At 40.6% G+C, this 17,930-nt stretch overlaps 3 protein-coding genes and 1 pseudogene across 3 annotated transcripts; all 4 read right to left on the bottom strand.

Annotated features, from left to right (window-relative positions):
• Positions 1–225: 225 nt before the first annotated feature.
• Positions 226–4,550, bottom strand: LOC108874793 (nuclear factor 7, ovary-like). The gene has a single exon (XM_018663334.2). It carries the CDS (start codon positions 3,302–3,304, stop codon positions 1,910–1,912), a length of 1,395 nt encoding a protein of 464 aa, XP_018518850.1. The 5' UTR covers positions 3,305–4,550; the 3' UTR covers positions 226–1,909.
• A 975-nt stretch (positions 4,551–5,525) lies between these two features.
• LOC108874792 (E3 ubiquitin-protein ligase TRIM39-like) lies at positions 5,526–9,310 on the bottom strand (annotated as a pseudogene).
• Positions 9,311–9,331: 21 nt separating this feature from the next.
• LOC108874791 (E3 ubiquitin-protein ligase TRIM39-like) lies at positions 9,332–14,771 on the bottom strand. Its single transcript, XM_018663333.2, has one exon. It carries the CDS (start codon positions 13,780–13,782, stop codon positions 12,340–12,342), a length of 1,443 nt encoding a protein of 480 aa, XP_018518849.1. The 5' UTR covers positions 13,783–14,771; the 3' UTR covers positions 9,332–12,339.
• A 142-nt stretch (positions 14,772–14,913) lies between these two features.
• LOC108874794 (nuclear factor 7, ovary-like) lies at positions 14,914–16,937 on the bottom strand. The gene has a single exon (XM_018663335.2). It carries the CDS (start codon positions 16,903–16,905, stop codon positions 15,511–15,513), a length of 1,395 nt encoding a protein of 464 aa, XP_018518851.1. The 5' UTR covers positions 16,906–16,937; the 3' UTR covers positions 14,914–15,510.
• Between the last annotated feature and the right edge of the window lie 993 nt (positions 16,938–17,930).

A 17,930-nucleotide genomic window follows, 5' to 3' on the forward strand; every position in this document is an offset into this window, starting at 1 on the left:
TACTACAAACAAAATTGTTTGACGGATGGAAAATTTAAAAGTTTGTCCCGAGGGTGGTGTTAGAGTTAAGGTCATGTTATTCACTGTGGTTGTACGGTGGCCATCTTAGGACATTTCTGACTCAGCTCGGCTTTCATCAGCCTAAGCTGGACTTAATCGTCTCAGCTGAACATCAGTTAGCTATAGCTAGAATGTTAGCATGCAGCTATTGGATGTTAACATGCTAATATTATCATGTTTTGTGTACATGTTACTAATTCTAACCGCTACAGCTGCTGATGGATGTTCTGTTTAGATTATTTGTCAACAGCCAGGTGTGTCGTTCGGTGAGCTAACAAGGCATCGTGTTCTTGGAGGGTAGAACTCCTGAACCTTGTGCTACCCTTTTGTGGCTGAAGGTCATCATTAAAAAAGTGAAGGAACATGCAAACACCTAGCATGTTAGCATGCTGTTTTCAGCATTCATCTCCAGCTGAGGCTGTTTAGAATTCAAACCTCTTTACTTTTAGAGGGATCACGTCATGAGCTAAATGTTGGACAAGTTAAAACTTTGGTGGTGACACTAGAGGACGAGTCATTAGGATTTATCCTCTGGGTACCATGAATGTCTGAACCAAATTTCATGGCAGTCCTTCCAGTAGTTGCTGAGATATCTCACTCCTCACCGAAGTGTTGGACCGACTGACAGATTAGTTAGAAACAGATTTCACTCTTCTCACTCACCTCTTGGATTCGTGTCATCCTTGTTATAGAAACAAATCATTTTTAATGTTCATCAGAGACGACGTTAGATCACTAGATGAGTGACAGGGTTAAATTAACTGTTCAACCTTAACAGTTAAAGGCCTGTGGAGCTCATCATTACAGGCATCCATGTTTTTCTCAGCGCAGATGCACAGATGTTAGTACTGATGTATCTTCTATGTTTAACTTGCTGCAGCTGTCAGTCTGAACACTGATCTCTGAACACAATGCAGTGGTTCTATGGTTGTTATGCAGTTAGTGATAGACAGTGTTTAGGATACTGAACATGTAAAGACTTTGACTGTGTCTGAATGAATGAAGTTGATTCTTGTGATGAAGTCTTTTTTAAAAGAGAATAATATAATCTACTGACCACATTCACGTCTTGTCTCTGTTTGAGTGTCATTCCACTAAAAACAGCAGTTTACTGAGACAGGAGGTGAAAATAGTGATCATCAGGATCGTCTTAGTTTTTGCTTCAGGACAACATCCTGCATTACAAACAGTTTAAACTGACACCATTTAGATTTTATTCTTTATTAGTTTAAGAATCATATTTAAAAGTAGCAGAAAAGAATCTCAAAAATGCATCAAATTACAAAGATAGCAATCAATAATGAACAGCTTACATTTAAAATAATTCCTCTGTTTTCTCATGCACAGTAATATCTAGTCAGTTCAAAATTAAGCCTGAGTCTAAAGTAATGCCTCTGCTTACGCAATGACTGAGTGTAAAAATTAAAACTATTAAAGTTAAATAATAAAATGATCAACTGGCCTAAAATAAATTCAACAAAATGATTCCTCACAGTGAGTCATATTCCTTCCCCCAAAAAGACAATAAAGTGGAGCCCGATCAATAAATCTATATACATAGGTGTGTATATGATACATATTATTGTCATTGTAAGAAGAGCATTATCATAATCATACCATCTCCACAATAAGTATCGTCATCACCATCTCCCTAGAAATAAGAAAAAGAAAAACAAAATCCATAAAAACATTTTCATTTGACACTATCAGTACATTTTTAGACAGAGCTAAGTCTCAGAAAGTCACAAGAACATGGTTCTTATGTCTCTGACCAACTGACATTCTCCTCTATTCATTCTTATACAGATATTTACACTGTGTTTAAAACATGTAAACAAGGGACTGTATGCTATTTCACTGTTACAGAGACTGTCAGTGGTAATATCTTCAGTGGGAGTTCATTGTGGTTGCTGATGTACAGGAGCAGTTTCTCAGTGAAAGTGTGCTTGAAGGTGTGTATGTGTGTGTTAGTATCAAGATCATAGAACGACAGTTTTCCTCTGTCAAAGTCCAGATGAACTCTGACCCTCTGGAGCTTCTTCTTCACAGAGAGAACTTTATGTGGAAGTGGTGGTGAGACTGCTGTGTATTTTCCATTAAGGAGACAGATTTCCCAGTATCCAGTCAGAATTTCTCCCTTTCTCCGGATGGACTCTCGTACCACACCAAGGGCCCAGAATTGATCATTTCTAACCTCAAAGTCCCAGCTGTGAGTCCCCGAGTTAAAGCCCTCAGAGCCCAGGACACAGTGGTGGGAATCAATCCTCTCTGGATTGTCAGGAAGCTTCTGTCTCTTTCCAAGTCTTGCACTATTCAGATCTTCAGACAGGATGAGATGTGTTTCAGCAGAGTTTGGGTCCAGAATCACAGGAGTGTAGGAGACCATCGCCTTCATCTTGTTCCAGATGTTGAAGGTCAGGTTGCCCAGGTGTTTGGCCACATCTATCAGAGCTCCTGAGACCAGCTGTGGATCCTCCAGCAGGGGTGCCTGCTGGACTCTTTTCACTGCAGCCTTGTAGTTGAGCAGGAATGAGACTTCTTCAGCTCTCAGCTCCTCCTCTGTGGCCCTGATTGTGTGTGAAAGAGCTGCTATCTCTCTGCTCAGAGCCTCAATCTTCTCCTTCATCATCTGACTCTTCAACTCCTCTTCCTCCCTCAGAGCAGTGATCCTGGCCTCCTCTTCCTCTTGTAGAAACTGGTGAAGCTTCTTAAACTGCTCCTTAATCTGCCTCTCTGTGTGTCGGACCTGGACCTTAATGTGTTCTGCTGTTTGATCACAGTTTCCTTTAACTTGTTCAAAGAGCTTCAGTTTCTCTTGTAAAGTCTTCAGGGATTTCTGAATCTCCTCTCTGTGATCCTGTGCAAAGTCATGAATGGGTCTGAATCTGTGGTTGTTGTGTGTTTTTGAATCTCTGCAGATGAGACACACTGGCTGCTGATGGTCCAGACAGAAGAGCTTCAGTTTCTCAGAGTGCAGACTGCAGAGAGGCTCAGACCCTGGTGAAGCTCTCTGATCTCTCTCCAGTGAGAAGGACTCACACAGATTCTTTAAAGCCAAGTTACAGGGTGGTTCACTCTTAGATGATTTTCTCTTACAAACTGGACACTCCTTTATTAGTTTCTCTCTCCACCATCTCTGGAGACAGTCTTTACAGAAGCTGTGGCTACATGACAGGACAACAGGATCTTTAAAGATCTCCTGGCAGACAGGACAGGAGAGATCCTCATCTGATCTGCCAGACATTTTGTCGCTGGTGAATCTGAAAACGCAGCAGGCAGAACAATGACAGCTGAACTCAGCTGAGCAACTTCCCCTAAAGTTATTTTCACTTTACCGTTGCTCCTGTTCCAGTGTAAATTCAGCAGCAAGCTGAGTGGCAGTATTCCAGTTTTCCAGTACCCCACTATCCCTCGATCCCAGCATTACCAGTGTTCCCAGTATTCTTTCCACTGTAGGTGTTTGCTCTGATGGTGAACCTCGAACACACCGCTCACAGAGTGAAACTGCGTCTTATGATTCATGTCCTGTGACATGAGGAACATACATAGTGCACAGATATGGAAGCTGAATGGCTCATAATTCATCTGCTTTTGAGTGCCGGATTCCTGTAGAGTCCAATATTCTGAGTCATTTCAAGCTGGGTTACAAACCGGAGAAGTTATTAGCTCAGCAGTTAAAAAGAAGACATGCAAAAAGAGCCATTTATAAGTCAAAATCTGGCCTTATTCTTACAGTCTTGGGGGATATTATAGAATTAATTATTTTAATAAGTGAGTTCTTCAGAGCCCAGGACGCAGTGGTGGGAATCAATCCTTTCTGGATCGTAAGTCTGTCTCTCTCCAAGTAGCTTATAACTCTGAAGCATGAAAATACTTACTTATTAAATGTATATAAGTACCTGTATTTACTGTCAATCATTTAAATTATTTACTTAATGCTTTACTTAATTGATAACTTACTGGTTAATGTTGTCCTTTTTTACTGACTATTTTTTTCACAATTATACAGCAAAACTAGCTTTCCTTGTTTGTAAAGAATAGCAAGAATAGAAAGTGGAGGGGTCTCTGGGACTATACTGCAGCCAAATTCACTATATAGTTGTTCTAATTTGCATATATTGCTGTTTCTGTAATCAGATGATTATGAGATATGATTTCAACTCATTAATCCTACCTGTTAACCAGCTGTGGATAAAATCATTATTTGATGATCATCAGACAAAATGATCATGTGGGGGGTTTTAAGGGCCTGTGACTGGCCCTAAAAATGATTAGAACATTAAGTTCTAAGCTTTTTTCTATATTGAATTATGAGCCTATTATTCTTAATAGAATAGTTTCTCTACAATGTACTCAAAAACTAACGGTTTCTATCTCTTTTCACGTTTTTGGGAAAAAGAAAACATCCAGTGAGCCCTTTTATTAATATGAAGTGGTTCAGTCCTGCCCTTAAACTGGGCGCGAGCGAATTTCGAGTGAGGGAGCGACGGTTGAGGCGGTTCCCCAGGGCAAGAACAGGTAAACGCAATTTAATAGTCAGTTCTACACACGCTTTTTTCATATCTCCGTGTCCTCTGACAATCGTGGGATATTTAAAAATAATTAGCAGTAATATAATTTAAATGAGCATTTGATTTCAACCGTAACTGTAACCCTAACCCTACTGTCTGATACGGCTGATGTTGTGTTTAGCTAGCAGTAGCTTGTTCGTGTTCTGTCTTGAGCTGACGACGAGAGAAGTAGACGGTCCACCATCTTAATTGTATTAGAAATATAACAATTCGCATGCGCAAATGATGCACCAACGAACAAACTCAAGTCTCACCATGTACTCAGGTGAGTGTTTTCGTCATGAATCTCTTTGAGTAATGACTGCCGTTAAAGCTTCATGTCCCAGCTTCTTAAAGAAAACCCTGCCTTCCAAAGATGAAAAGACAGACAGAGAAGAGAAAATAAGACCGTTTTTCACAGTTTTCTCAGTTTTTCTGAGAGTTAACCACTTCTCTTTTACGACATGTAATCAATGCAGGCAAACGTTTTGCAAGCTATTGATACTGGCGCCAGGCTCAAAAGGTGCAGCTTCAGGCTCAGCAGCCCTGTAACCCCATCCCCATACTCCTATCAATGAACTGAAGGAGGAGGCAAGCAGCATTGTGTTGAATGACTCGTCCATTGGCATGATTGCATGGGTAAGTGGGATTTTTTTAAAATTATGTTAAAAAGACAGTAATTATTTTTCTACATCATGATCATTATATGAAACAAAAAAGCTTAAGAATATATAATGAGTCCTAACAATGGGTTATGTACATCCCCTAAAAGCACATTAAAGGAGAGCCAGACCAATAAATCACCAGGGCAATGTTAGGTCATCACAGATATATCAACAATATTCGTGGACATGTTGATTGATTAATAACAATGATTAAGCTGTTTAAGTTAATTCAAAATATGTCTCCATCACATATTTTATGAACAAAGTTTATTTTTTCAACTCTAGATTTTCCCGCTGAGAATGTATTTTGTTCACCAAATTGAAGACATATTTATAACAATATTTATGTAACTATGTACAAAAAGTTATACATGCCAATATGTGGTTATACAATATATATATTGCAGACTTTAAAATTTCCTATCCATATGAGCAGCAAATATTCAGCATCACGCAAGCTCTACTATATATATATAACGTAGAGGAAAAATACAATAACCTTGTCTTCTGATTGTCATCACAACCATCAACACTATCAGTACATTTTTAACAAATAATTAACCTGTGTTGAAAACATGTGAACAAACAGACAAAACTTAAACTGCTTCTAAATGTGGGAAGGATTTCTTTCCTAAAAAGAAGATTTACAGAATCACTGATGTGTCAAGTGATGGCATTTTGAGTAGCCTTACTTAACTTGATAATAATAGTATATAGCATGCTTAGCTAATTTAAAAACCAGGCCATAGGCTTGTTGATACAGGGACTGTGTGCTATTCCACTGTTACAGAGACTGTCATTCAGCAAAGTTTGGTGATAAATATTTTATAGTAGAATGTTGTTATTTGTGACTGATACTCATACAGGGCCTCTGCGCCCGCCACACCACGACAGTTTGAATTTTGAGGTTAGACGGAATGGGAGCACTTCCTCCTTTCTGCTTCTACATTTGTCATCCAGCTCTAGCCGGAAAACCACACTCTACTGTACACAGATAACTATTAAGAAAGGTTACACTAAGTTCAGAAGTTCACGTAGAGTTTATCAGAGAGTCTGCATCTGCAGTTACTCCCTGAACTTTAACAGTTTTCCTGCTTTCCAAGGGGAAACAGGTGCTAAATCTAGACAAACACGATAGAAGGAACTAAACTAGTCATATTTCTGGGATCAAACCATATACATCATACGTATCAAAATAAAAAGTACAGTTGAAGGTCAATACTGCAATGCTAAAAGTTGTCACAATATATAATACATAGTTATTATTATAGTAAGGAAGGATATTATTATAATCATGCTGTCTCCACCACAAGTATCATCATCAACATCTTCTTTGGAATAAGAAAAACAAAACCAAATAAAAGGACAAAATCCATAAACATGAGTTTCTTTTCATCTAAGACTATAGTACATTTTTTGTTCAGTTACATGAACATGGGTCTCATATCCCTGAAACTCTCCTCTGTTCCTTCATAAACAGATATTCACCCTGTGTTGAAAACCTGTTAACAAACAAACAAAAACTTAAACCATTTCAAATAGCATGAAAGATATTTTTCCATTACAAGAACATTTACAGAATTACCAACAAGCCAAGTTATGGCATTTCTGAGTAGCCTTACTTAACCTGATAATAATAGTATATAGCATGTTTAGCTGATTTAAAAACCAAACCGTAAGCCTGTTGATACAGGGACTGTGTGCTGTTCCACAGAGACTGTTACTGGTAATATCTTCAGAGGGAGTACATTGTTGTTTTCCAATGTACGGGAACACTTTGTCAGTGAAAGTGTGCTTGAAGGTGTGTATATGTGTCTTAGTATCAAGATCATAGAACAACAGTTTTCCTCTGTCAAAGTCCAGATGAACTCTGACCCTCTGGAGCTTCTTCTTTACTGTGATAACTTTATTTGAGAGTGTTGGAGAGAATGCTGTGTATTTTCCATCAAAGAGACAGATTTCCCAGTATAGAGCCAGTTTTTGTCCCTTTCTCCAAACAGATGCCTGTACCACACCTAGTGCCCAGTATTTATCATTTCTAACCTCAACATCCCAGCTGTGAGTCCCCGAGTTAAATCCTTCAGAAGCCAGGACACAGTGGTAACAGTTACTCCTCTCTGGATTGTCAGGAAGCTTCTGTCTCTCTCCACATCTCACACTGGTCAGATCTTCAGACAGGATGAGTTCTGGATGAGCAGAGTTTGGATCCAGAATCACAGGAGTGTAGGAGACCACCTCCTTCATCTTGTTCCAGATGTTGAAGGTCAGGTTGCCCAGGTGTTTGGCCACATCTATCAGAGCTCCTGACACCACCTTTGGATAATCCAGCAGGGGGCGCTGCTGGACTCTTTTCACTGCAGCCTTGTAGTTCTGCAGGAATGAGACGTCTTCAGCTCTCAGCTCCTCCTCTGTGGCTCTGATTGTGAGTGAAAGAGCTGCTATCTCTCTGCTCAGAGCCTCAATCTTTCCTTCATCATCTGACTCTTCAGCTCCTCTTCCTCCCTCAGAGCAGTGATCCTGGCCTCCTCTTCCTCTTGTAGAAACTGGTGAAGCTTCTTAAACTGCTCCTTAATCTGCCTCTCTGTGTGTCGGACCTGGACCTTAATGTGTTCTGCTGTTTGATCATAGTTTCCTTTAACTTGTTCAAAGGGCATCAGTTTTTCTTGAAAAGCCTTCAGGAATTTCTTGAGTTTCTCTCTGTGATCCTGTGCAGCTTCATCAATCGGTCTGAATCTGTGGTTGTTGTGTGTTTTTGAATCTTTACAGACGAGACACACTGGCTGCTGATGGTCCAGACAGAAGAGCTTCAGTTTCTCAGAGTGCAGACTGCAGAGAGGCTCAGACCCTGCTGAAGCTCTCTGATCTCTCTCCAGTAAGAAGGTCTCACACAGATTCTTTAAAGCCAAGTTACGAGGTGGATCATTCAACAAAGATGTTTTCTTACAAACTGGACACTCCTTTGTTGGTTTCTCCCTCCACCATCTCTGCAGACAGTCTTTACAGAAGCTGTGGCTGCATGACAGTACAACAGGATCTTTGAAGATGTCATAGCAGACAGGACAGGAAAGATCTTCCTGTGATCTGGAAGACATTTTGTCTCTGAGTGAAGCTGAGAACACAATGCAGTCAAATGAGGAAGTTCCTTGAAAGTTACTTTCACTTTGACGTTGCTCTTATAAAACTCCTGTTCCAATGTAAATTCAGCAGCAAGTTGAGTTTTCTAGTATCTCAGCATTACCAGTGTCCCCACTATTCTTTCCAATGTAGGTGTAATTTCTGAGTTTGCTCTAACGGTAAACCTGATAAACACACTGCTCACAGAGTGAAACTGTGTCGTATGACACGTCATATCACACGCATATGGGCAGTGACATGCGATAACAGAAATACTGCACAGCTATGGAAAGCTGAATGACTCATAATTCATCTGCTTTTGAGTGCAGGGTTGTTGTAGCAGCCAGTGTTCCTTTGTTTAAAACAGAGGGAGGTGAAAGGGAGCAACCATAGTTGTGACACGTTTTTTGACTGTAGACATGTAAATAATATTGGTTTTCACATTCATTCTCCAAAATCTTGGTCAGCAGTTTCATTACCAAATTTAAGATGTATTTGTCATAATATTTATTTATGTTATATATCTATGTACAAAAAAGTATATATAATATATATAGTATATAATCTATATTGTGCTCTTAGAATGTCATATCCATATGAGCAGCAAATATTCAGTATGTCTACTATATACATACATAATATATATGAAACATACTGTAAACTCATCTTCTCATTGCCATCACAACCATCAACATTATCAGTAGGCTCTAACTAAGTAGAACTAAGGCTCAAAGTCACATGAACATGGTTCTTATATCCCTGACACTCTGACACTCTCTTTCATTCATTTACTTTCAGATATTTACAGTGTTGTAAACAAAAACTCAAACTTTGAGAGATGTTTTTTTTTTTTTTTTCATAAACTCCGAGAACATTAACAGAATCAACAACATCATGTCTGGTGTTACAATCAAACTGTACTCCTTTATTCCTGACCTTCCACTCAATTTTAATTTTAAAAGCGTAAATCCACACAGACATACTGTACAGTTTCGCAGGGTTATATAAAGTGTATTAATCACCTCATGTTCTTCAGTATCCTTAGATGTAGCACTTTTAGCACCACACTTATTAATATTCTCTTCAAAGAGTTCACTCTTAACATAAACAAACATTAACATCTTATGGATAAAATTGAGTTTATGTGATTGAATTTTTCACTACACACCAACAAGCCAAGTGATGGAGTTTCTGAGTAGCATTACTTAACCTGATGATAATAGCTTTTAGCATGCTTAGCCAATTAAGAAACTGGCCTGTAAGCCTGCTGATACAGGAACTGTGTGCTATTTCACTGTTACAGAGACTTTCATTGGCGGGAGCTCATTTGTGTTGCCAATGTATGGGAACACTTTCTCAGTGAAGGTGTGTGCAAAAGTTTCTATGTGTGTGTTAGTATCAACATCATAGAACGACAGTTTTCCTCTGTCAAAGTCCAGATGAACTCTGACCCTCTGGAGCTTCTTCTTCACTGTGAGAACTTTACTTGGAAGTGGTGGTGAGACTGCTGTGTATTTTCCATCACAGAAAAGAATTTGCCAGTATCCAGTTGGTATTTGTCCCTTCTTTTGAGCAGACTCTTTCATCACACCCAGGCCCCAGAGTTTATCATTTCTAACCTCAACATCCCAGCTGTGAGTCCCTGAGTTAAATCCCTCTGAGCCCAGGACAATTTTATGATAATCAATCCTCTCTGGATTGTCAGGAAGCTTCTGTTTCTCTGCACATCTCACACTGGTCAGATCCTCAGACAGGATGAGTTCTGGATGAGCAGAGTTTGGGATCCAAAATCACAGGAGTGTAGGAGACCACCTCCTTCATCTTGTTCCAGATGTTGAAGGTCAGGTTGCCCAGGTGTTTGGCCACATCTATCAGAGCTCCTGAGACCAGCTGTGGATCCTCCAGCAGGGGGCGCTGCTGGACTCTTTTCACTGCAGCCTTGTAGTTGAGCAGGAATGAAACGTCTTCAGCTCTCAGCTCCTCAAGCTTCAAGGTTTTCTGAAGCTCCTCTCTGTGATCCTGTACAGCTTCATCAATGGGTCTGAATCTGTGGTTGTTGTGTATCTTTGAATCTTTACAGACGAGACACACTGGCTGCTGATGGTCCAGACAGAAGAGTCTGAGTTTCTCAGAGTGCAGACTGCAGAGAGACTTCAGACCCTGCTGAAGCTCTCTGATCTCTCTCCAGTAAGAAGGTCTCACACAGGTTCTTTAAAGCCAAGTTACGAGGTGGATCAGTCTTTGATGATTTTGTCTTACAAACTGGACACTCGTGGATTAGTTTCTCTCCCTCCACCATCTCTGCAGACAGTCTTTACAGAAGCTGTGGCTACATGACAGAAGAACAGGATCTTTGAAGATGTCATGACAGACAGGACAGGAGAGATCCTCTGATCTGGAAGCCATTTTGTTGCTGAGTGAAGCTGAAACCACAGCATGCAGAACAATGGCTTCCAGGCAAATGAGGAAGTTCCCTGAGAATTACTTTCACTTTGCCATTGCTCCTTTAAAACTCCAGATCAAATGTGAAATCAGCAGCAGGTTGAGTGGCACTACAGTTTCCAGTGTTCCCAGTATTCTTTTTGAGTGAAGCTGAAAACAAAGCAGCCAGAACAATGAAAACAGAAGCCAGTTAATCCAGAAAGTTCACCTAAAGTTAGTTTCCATCTGAGTCATAGCTTCTGTAAATGTCCTGTTTATATTGTGGAATAGGCAGCAGATTGAATTCAGTGATCCAGTAATCCCAGTGGTACCGGTGGATCTCCTCCTTTCTGTGACCTGAGTTTGATCTGGTGGTGAATACACTGGGCACAAAGTGCAGCAGTGCCACATTAATCCTGTCATTTAATGTCTATGGAGTGAGGAACACACATAGCACACACACCCATCAGGTGCATGTAACCACACCCTGAGTTAACTTGCCTTAAAGGTGTAGTGGCTAAATCAGTTGTTTCTTGAACAAACTCCATGTTAAACTGTGAGAATATCATAACACTGTCTACACAGGCCACAGTTATCCTGCCTGGTCTGACTGAGCCCAGCCAGCCCAAACTCACCCTCCAACTGACTCCAACAACAACCAGTGCCACCCACACAGGTGTTGCAGTGTTAACTGTGTCGTAACAGATTATCATGTCTGCTGTTCTGTGTGGTCAATCACAGTATTGCTCAGTATTACTTGCATACTAACATGCTCATGTTTAGCAGGTGGTTTACCATTTTCACCATCTCAGTTTAGCGTGCTAACATTTACTAGTAACCTTTAAACACAGAATACACCTGAGGCTGATTGGAATGTCATAAGTTTTGCTGGAATTTATCTGGTCATAAACCAACTTATTGTGCAAATTGGATTTTGACAAGATAATTTATTTTTTAATTCTCAAAACTGAGACATATTTCTGACAATATTTATTTCTGTTGTATATTTACATTATATACAAATTATATCTTACAATATATTGTATACTATTTACTGTCTTCTTAAAATTCAAATATCCCTACAAGCAGCAAGTATTCAGTATAGGATGAGCTCTGTATAGGATGAGCTCTACATACAGTGTATGAAACATACTCTAACCTTATCCTCTAATCATCATTGAAAGAGAGAACATCATATCCACGCTGTCTCCACCAGACGTATCATCACCAACATCTTCTCAAAAATCAAAAAATAAAAACTATGAAAGTGACAAAAAAAATGTAGACAGCACTAAGGCTCAGAAAGTCACATGAACATGGTTCTTATATCCCTGACACTTCACTCTATTCATTCATTTACAGATATTTACCCTGTGCATAAAATGTTTGGACTAATAGACAAAAACTCAGACAATTTCAAATTGCATGACAGTTTTTCTCATAAAAAGAACTAGGATAGAATCACTGACATTCCAAGTGAAGGCATTTCTGAGTAGCCTTACTTAACCTGATAATAGTATATAGCATGTTTAGCTAATTTTAAAACCAGACCATAGGCCTGTTGATACGGGGACTGTGTGCTGTTCCACTGTTACAGAGGCTGTCATCTGTAAGATCTTCAGTGGGAATTTACTGTGGTTTCCAATGTATGGGAACACTTTCTCAGTGAAAGTGTGTGTGAAGGTGTGTATTTGTGTGTTAGTATCAACATCATAGAACGACAGTTTTCCTCTGTCAAAGTCCAGATGAACTCTGACCCTCTGGAGCTTCTTCTTCACTGTGAGAACTTTACTTGGAAATGGTGGTGAGTCTGCTGTGTATTTTCCATCACAGAAAAGAATTTGCCAGTATCCAGTTAGTATTTGTCCCTTCTTTTGAGCAGACTCTTTTATCACACCCAGGCCCCAGAGTTTATCATTTCTAACCTCAACATCCCAGCTGTGAGTCCCTGAGTTAAAGCCCTCAGAGCCCAGGACACAGTGGTGGGAATCAATCCTCTCTGGATTGTCAGGAAGCTTCTGTCTCTTTCCAAGTCTTGCACTATTCAGATCTTCAGACAGGATGAGATGTGTTTCAGCAGAGTTTGGGTCCAGAATCACAGGAGTGTAGGAGACCATCTCCTTCATCTTGTTCCAGATGTTGAAGGTCAGGTTGCCCAGGTGTTTGGCCACATCTATCAGAGCTCCTGAGACCAGCTGTGGATCCTCCAGCAGGGGGCGCTGCTGGACTCTTTTCACTGCAGCCTTGTAGTTCTGCAGGAATGAGATGTCTTCAGCTCTCAGCTCGTCCTCTGTGGCTCTGATTGTGTGTGAAAGAGCTGCTATCTCTCTGCTCAGTGCCTCAATCTTCTCCTTCATCATCTGACTCTTCAGCTCCTCTTCCTCCCTCAGAGCAGTGATCCTGGCCTCCTCTTCCTCTTGTAGAAACTGGTGAAGCTTCTTAAACTGCTCCTTAATCTGCCTCTCTGTGTGTCGGACCTGGACCTTAATGTGTTCTGCTGTTTGATCACAGTTTCCTTTAACTTGTTCAAACAGCTTCAGTTTCTCTTGTAAAGGCTTCAGGGATTTCTGAATCTCCTCTCTGTGATCCTGTGCAGCTTCATCGATGGGTCTGAATCTGTGGTTGTTGTGTATCTTTGAATCTTTACAGATGAGACACACTGGCTGCTGATGGTCCAGACAGAAGAGTCTGAGTTTCTCAGAGTGCAGACTGCAGAGAGACTCAGACCCTGCTGAAGCTCTCTGATCTCTCTCCAGTAAGAAGGTCTCACACAGGTTCTTTAACACCAAGTTACAAGGTGGATCATTCAACAAAGATGTTTTCTTACAAACTGGACACTCGTGGATTAGTTTCTCTCCCCACCATCTCTGCAGACAGTCTTTACAGAAGCTGTGGCTACATAACAGGACAACAGGATCTTTGAAGATGTCATGACAGACAGAACAGGAGAGATCCTCTGATCTGGAAGACATTTTGTTGCTGAGTGAAGCTGAAAAACACGGCAGGCAGAACAATGGAATCCAGTCAAATGGGGAAGTTCCTTAAAAGTTACTTTCACTTTGCCATTGCTCCTTTAAAACTCCAGATCAAATGTGAAATCAGCAGTAGGTTGAGTGACAGTATTCCAGTTTTCCAATTTTCCAGTGTTCCCAGTATTCTTTTTGAGTGAAGCTGAAAACACAGCAGGCAGAACAATGAAAACAGAAGCCAGTTAATCCAGAAAGTTTAATTTGTTTCCATTTGAGTTGTAGCTCCTCTCAATGTGGAATCAGCAGCAGATTGAATCCAGTGCTTCAGTAATCACAGTGGTACCAGTGGATCTCCTCCTTTCTGTGACCTGAGTTTGGTCCAGTGGTGAATACAGTGAGCACAAGGTGCAGCAGTGCAGTCTTTTGATGTCTGTGTAATGAGGAAGTCACATCACGCACACACCCATTGGGTGCACACAACCATGCCACTAGAGAACATGCCTTAAAGGTATAGTGGCAAAAGCAGGTTTTTAGTGAGCAACGGCATGTTCAACAGTGTGGGAATATCATAACAGCATCTACACAGGCCACAGTTATCCTGCCTGGTCTGACTGAGCCCAGCCAGCCCAAACTCCCCCTTCAACTGACTCCAACAACAACCAGTGCCACCCACACAGGTGTTGCAGTGTTAACTGTGTCGTAACAGATTATCATGTCTGCTGTTCTGTGTGGTCAATCACAGTATTGCTCAGTATTACTTGCGTACTAACATGCTCATATTAAGCAGGTGGTTTACCATTTTCACCATCTCAATTTAGCTTGCTAACATTTACTAGTGACCTTCAAACACAGAATACACCTGAGGCTAATTGGAACGTCATTAGCTTTGCTTGAATTGATCTGGTCATAAACCAAAGTATTGGACAAATTTTTATTTTGTCCAGATAATTGACCATTAGACCACCATAGAGAGAAAAGAATAGAGGTGGAGGAGGCAGACAGCTCATTAAATCTCTACTGTGTTCCCACCTACTCAATTTAGTTGTTATAAATTACATATTTCTCTGTTTCTGTTATCAGATATGAACATCACACAAAATCTAAACCATTTAGATTTTATTCTTTATCAGTTTAAGAGTCATCAAACTACTAGAATAACAACCAATAATATACAGTTTACATTTAAAATAATTCATCTGCTTTTCCATGCATAGTTATTTATAGTAAGTTTTAACTTTTTCTGACATGTCCCCCTTCAGAAGCCAAAACAATCATATTCCTCCCCCCAAAAAGACCAAGTGTAGCCAGACCAATAAATCAGCAGGGTGATGTTTACAAAATCAGGAATGTAAGGAAGAACATTATCATAATCATGCCCTCTCCACCACAAGCATCATTATCACCATCTTCCCAGAATAAGAAAAACAATAAGTGACAAAATTCATAGAAATCTGTCTTTTTTCATTTGACACTATCAGTACATTTTTAGAGAAAACTAACTGAAAACACACTGACACTCTCCTCTATTCATTCTTATACAGATATTTATACTGTGTTTAAAATGTGAACAAACAGATAAAAACTCAGATGACCGTTTTTTCATCAAAAGCACATCTTAGAGAATCACCAACATACAAGTAGTAGCGTTAATTAACCTGATAATGATATTATATAGCATGCTTAGCTAATTTAAAAACCAGGCCATAAGCCTGTTGATACAGGGATTTTGTGCTATTTCACATTTACAGAGGCTGTCATTGGTAAGATCTTCAGTGGGAGTTCATTGTGGTTTCCAATGTATGGAAACAGTTTCTCAGTGAAAGTGTGTTTGAAGGTGTGTATTTGTGTGTTAGTATCAAGATCATAGAACAACAGTTTTCCTCTGTCAAAGTCCAGATGAACTCTGACCCTCTGGAGCTTCTTCTTCACTGTGAGAACTTTACTTGGAAGTGGTGGTGAGACTGCTGTGTATTTTCCATCACAGAAAAGAATTTGCCAGTATCCAGTTGGTATTTGTCCCTTCTTTTGAGCAGACTCTTTCATCACACCCAGGCCCCAGAGTTTATCATTTCTAACCTCAACATCCCAGCTGTGAGTCCCTGAGTTAAATCCCTCTGAGCCCAGGACAATTTTATGATAATCAATCCTCTCTGGATTGTCAGGAAGCTTCTGTTTCTCTGCACATCTCACACTGGTCAGATCCTCAGACAGGATGAGTTCTGGATGAGCAGAGTTTGGGTCCAGAATCACAGGAGTGTAGGAGACCATCTCCTTCATCTTGTTCCAGATGTTGAAGGTCAGGTTGCCCAGGTGTTTGGCCATGTCTATCAGAGCTCCTGAGACCAGCTGTGGATCAACCAGCAGGGGGCGCTGCTGGACTCTTTTCACTGCAGCCTTGTAGTTGAGCAGGAATGAGACGTCTTCAGCTCTCAGCTCCTCCTCTGTGGCTCTGATTGTGTGTGAAAGAGCTGCTATTTCTCTGCTCAGAGCCTCAATCTTCTCCTTCATCATCTGACTCTTCAGCTCCTCTTCCTCCCTCAGAGCAGTGATCCTGGCCTCCTCTTCCTCTTGTAGAAACTGATGAAACTTCTTAAACTGCTCCTTAATCTGCCTCTCTGTGTGTTGGACCTGGACCTTAATGTGTTCTGCTGTTTGATCACAGTTTCCTTTAACTTGTTCAAACAGCTTCAGTTTCTCTTGTAAAGGCTTCAGGGATTTCTGAACCTCCTCTCTGTGATCCTGTGCAGCTTCATCGATGGGTCTGAATCTGTGGTTGTTGTGTATCTTTGAATCTTTACAGACGAGACACACTGGCTGCTGATGGTCCAGACAGAAGAGCTTCAGTTTCTCAGAGTGCAGACTGCAGAGAGGCTCAGACCCTGCTGAAGCTCTCTGATCTCTCTCCAGTAAGAAGGTCTCACACAGATTCTTTAACACCAAGTTACAAGGTGGATCATTCAACAAAGGTGTTTTCTTACAAACTGGACACTTGTGAATAAGGGTCTCTCTCCACCATCTCTGGACACAGTCTTTACAGAAGCTGTGGCTACATGACAGAAGAACAGGATCTTTGAAGATGTCGTGGCAGACAGGACAGGAGAGATCCTTTTCTGAGTGAGAAGCCATTTTGTTGCTGAGAGCAGCTGAAAACACTTAGGGCAGAACAAAATTAGAAGTCAGTTAATCCAGATAGTTCACCTAGTTTCTGTTTGAGTTGTATCTCCAATAAATGTCCTGTTTATAATGTTGAAACAGCAGCAGGTCGAATCCAGTGATCCAGTAATCCCACTGGTACCACTGTATCTCCTCCTTTCTGTGATCTGAGTCTGGTCTGGTAGTGAATACACTGAGCACAAAGTGCTGCAGTGCCACATCACTCCCATTGTCCAACGTCCACATCTGTGTAATGAGGAACTCATATCATGCACACACCCATAAGGTGCATGCAACTATGTCTTAAAGGCATGGTGGCAAAAGCTGGTCTTCGTTGAACAACTCCGTGTTCTACAGTGTGAGAATATCATAACACTGTCTACACAGACCACAGTTATCCTGCCTGGTCTGACTCAGCTCAACCAGCCCAGACTTTATTTCAAACTCCCCCTCCAACTGACTCCAACGACGACCAGTGCCACCCACACAGGTGTTACAGTGTTAACTGTGGTGGTTCTGAAGGCGAGAAGAGGGGATGGGGCAGGTGTGTGTAATAACCTTTGTCACATTACACCCACTTACTTTTCTATTGTTCCAACTTATCTCCTCCTTTTTATCAGCCAGTGCTTCCTCATTATTTTTGCAGCTTTTCATTTGGTCATAAACCAAAGCACAGGACAAATTTAGATTTAGATGTGCATATCAAACTCCATGGCAATGCATTCAGTAGTTATTGAGACATTTTACCTAAAATCAACTTCATGGTGAATGTTTACACAAAATGTCATTTTAATCCATGAAATACTTGTTATATTTCATAGCCCATTTTGAATTTGATTCAGTGGATCCTGTGCTGCATCCCTCATCCAAATCCATGCATCCCATATAGATAAGGCTGGTAGAATCACAGGGGTAAGGACAACAGCAAGATACCTATATGCAAACCGATCATGTGGTTATGATGTATTATTTTGCTCTGTTTGGCCTTGGACTTCAAT

This window comes from Lates calcarifer, linkage group LG12 (genome assembly GCF_001640805.2).
Source record: "Lates calcarifer isolate ASB-BC8 linkage group LG12, TLL_Latcal_v3, whole genome shotgun sequence".
NCBI classification, from domain to species: domain Eukaryota; kingdom Metazoa; phylum Chordata; class Actinopteri; family Centropomidae; genus Lates; species Lates calcarifer.

Excerpts from the sequence above, each read along its gene's own strand:
- LOC108874793 (XM_018663334.2), bottom strand. The coding sequence starts at position 3,304 with ATGTCTGGCAGATCAGATGAGGATCTCTCCTGTCCTGTCTGCCAGGAG.
- LOC108874791 (XM_018663333.2), bottom strand. The coding sequence starts at position 13,782 with ATGTCTTCCAGATCAGAGGATCTCTCCTGTTCTGTCTGTCATGACATC.
- LOC108874794 (XM_018663335.2), bottom strand. The coding sequence starts at position 16,905 with ATGGCTTCTCACTCAGAAAAGGATCTCTCCTGTCCTGTCTGCCACGAC.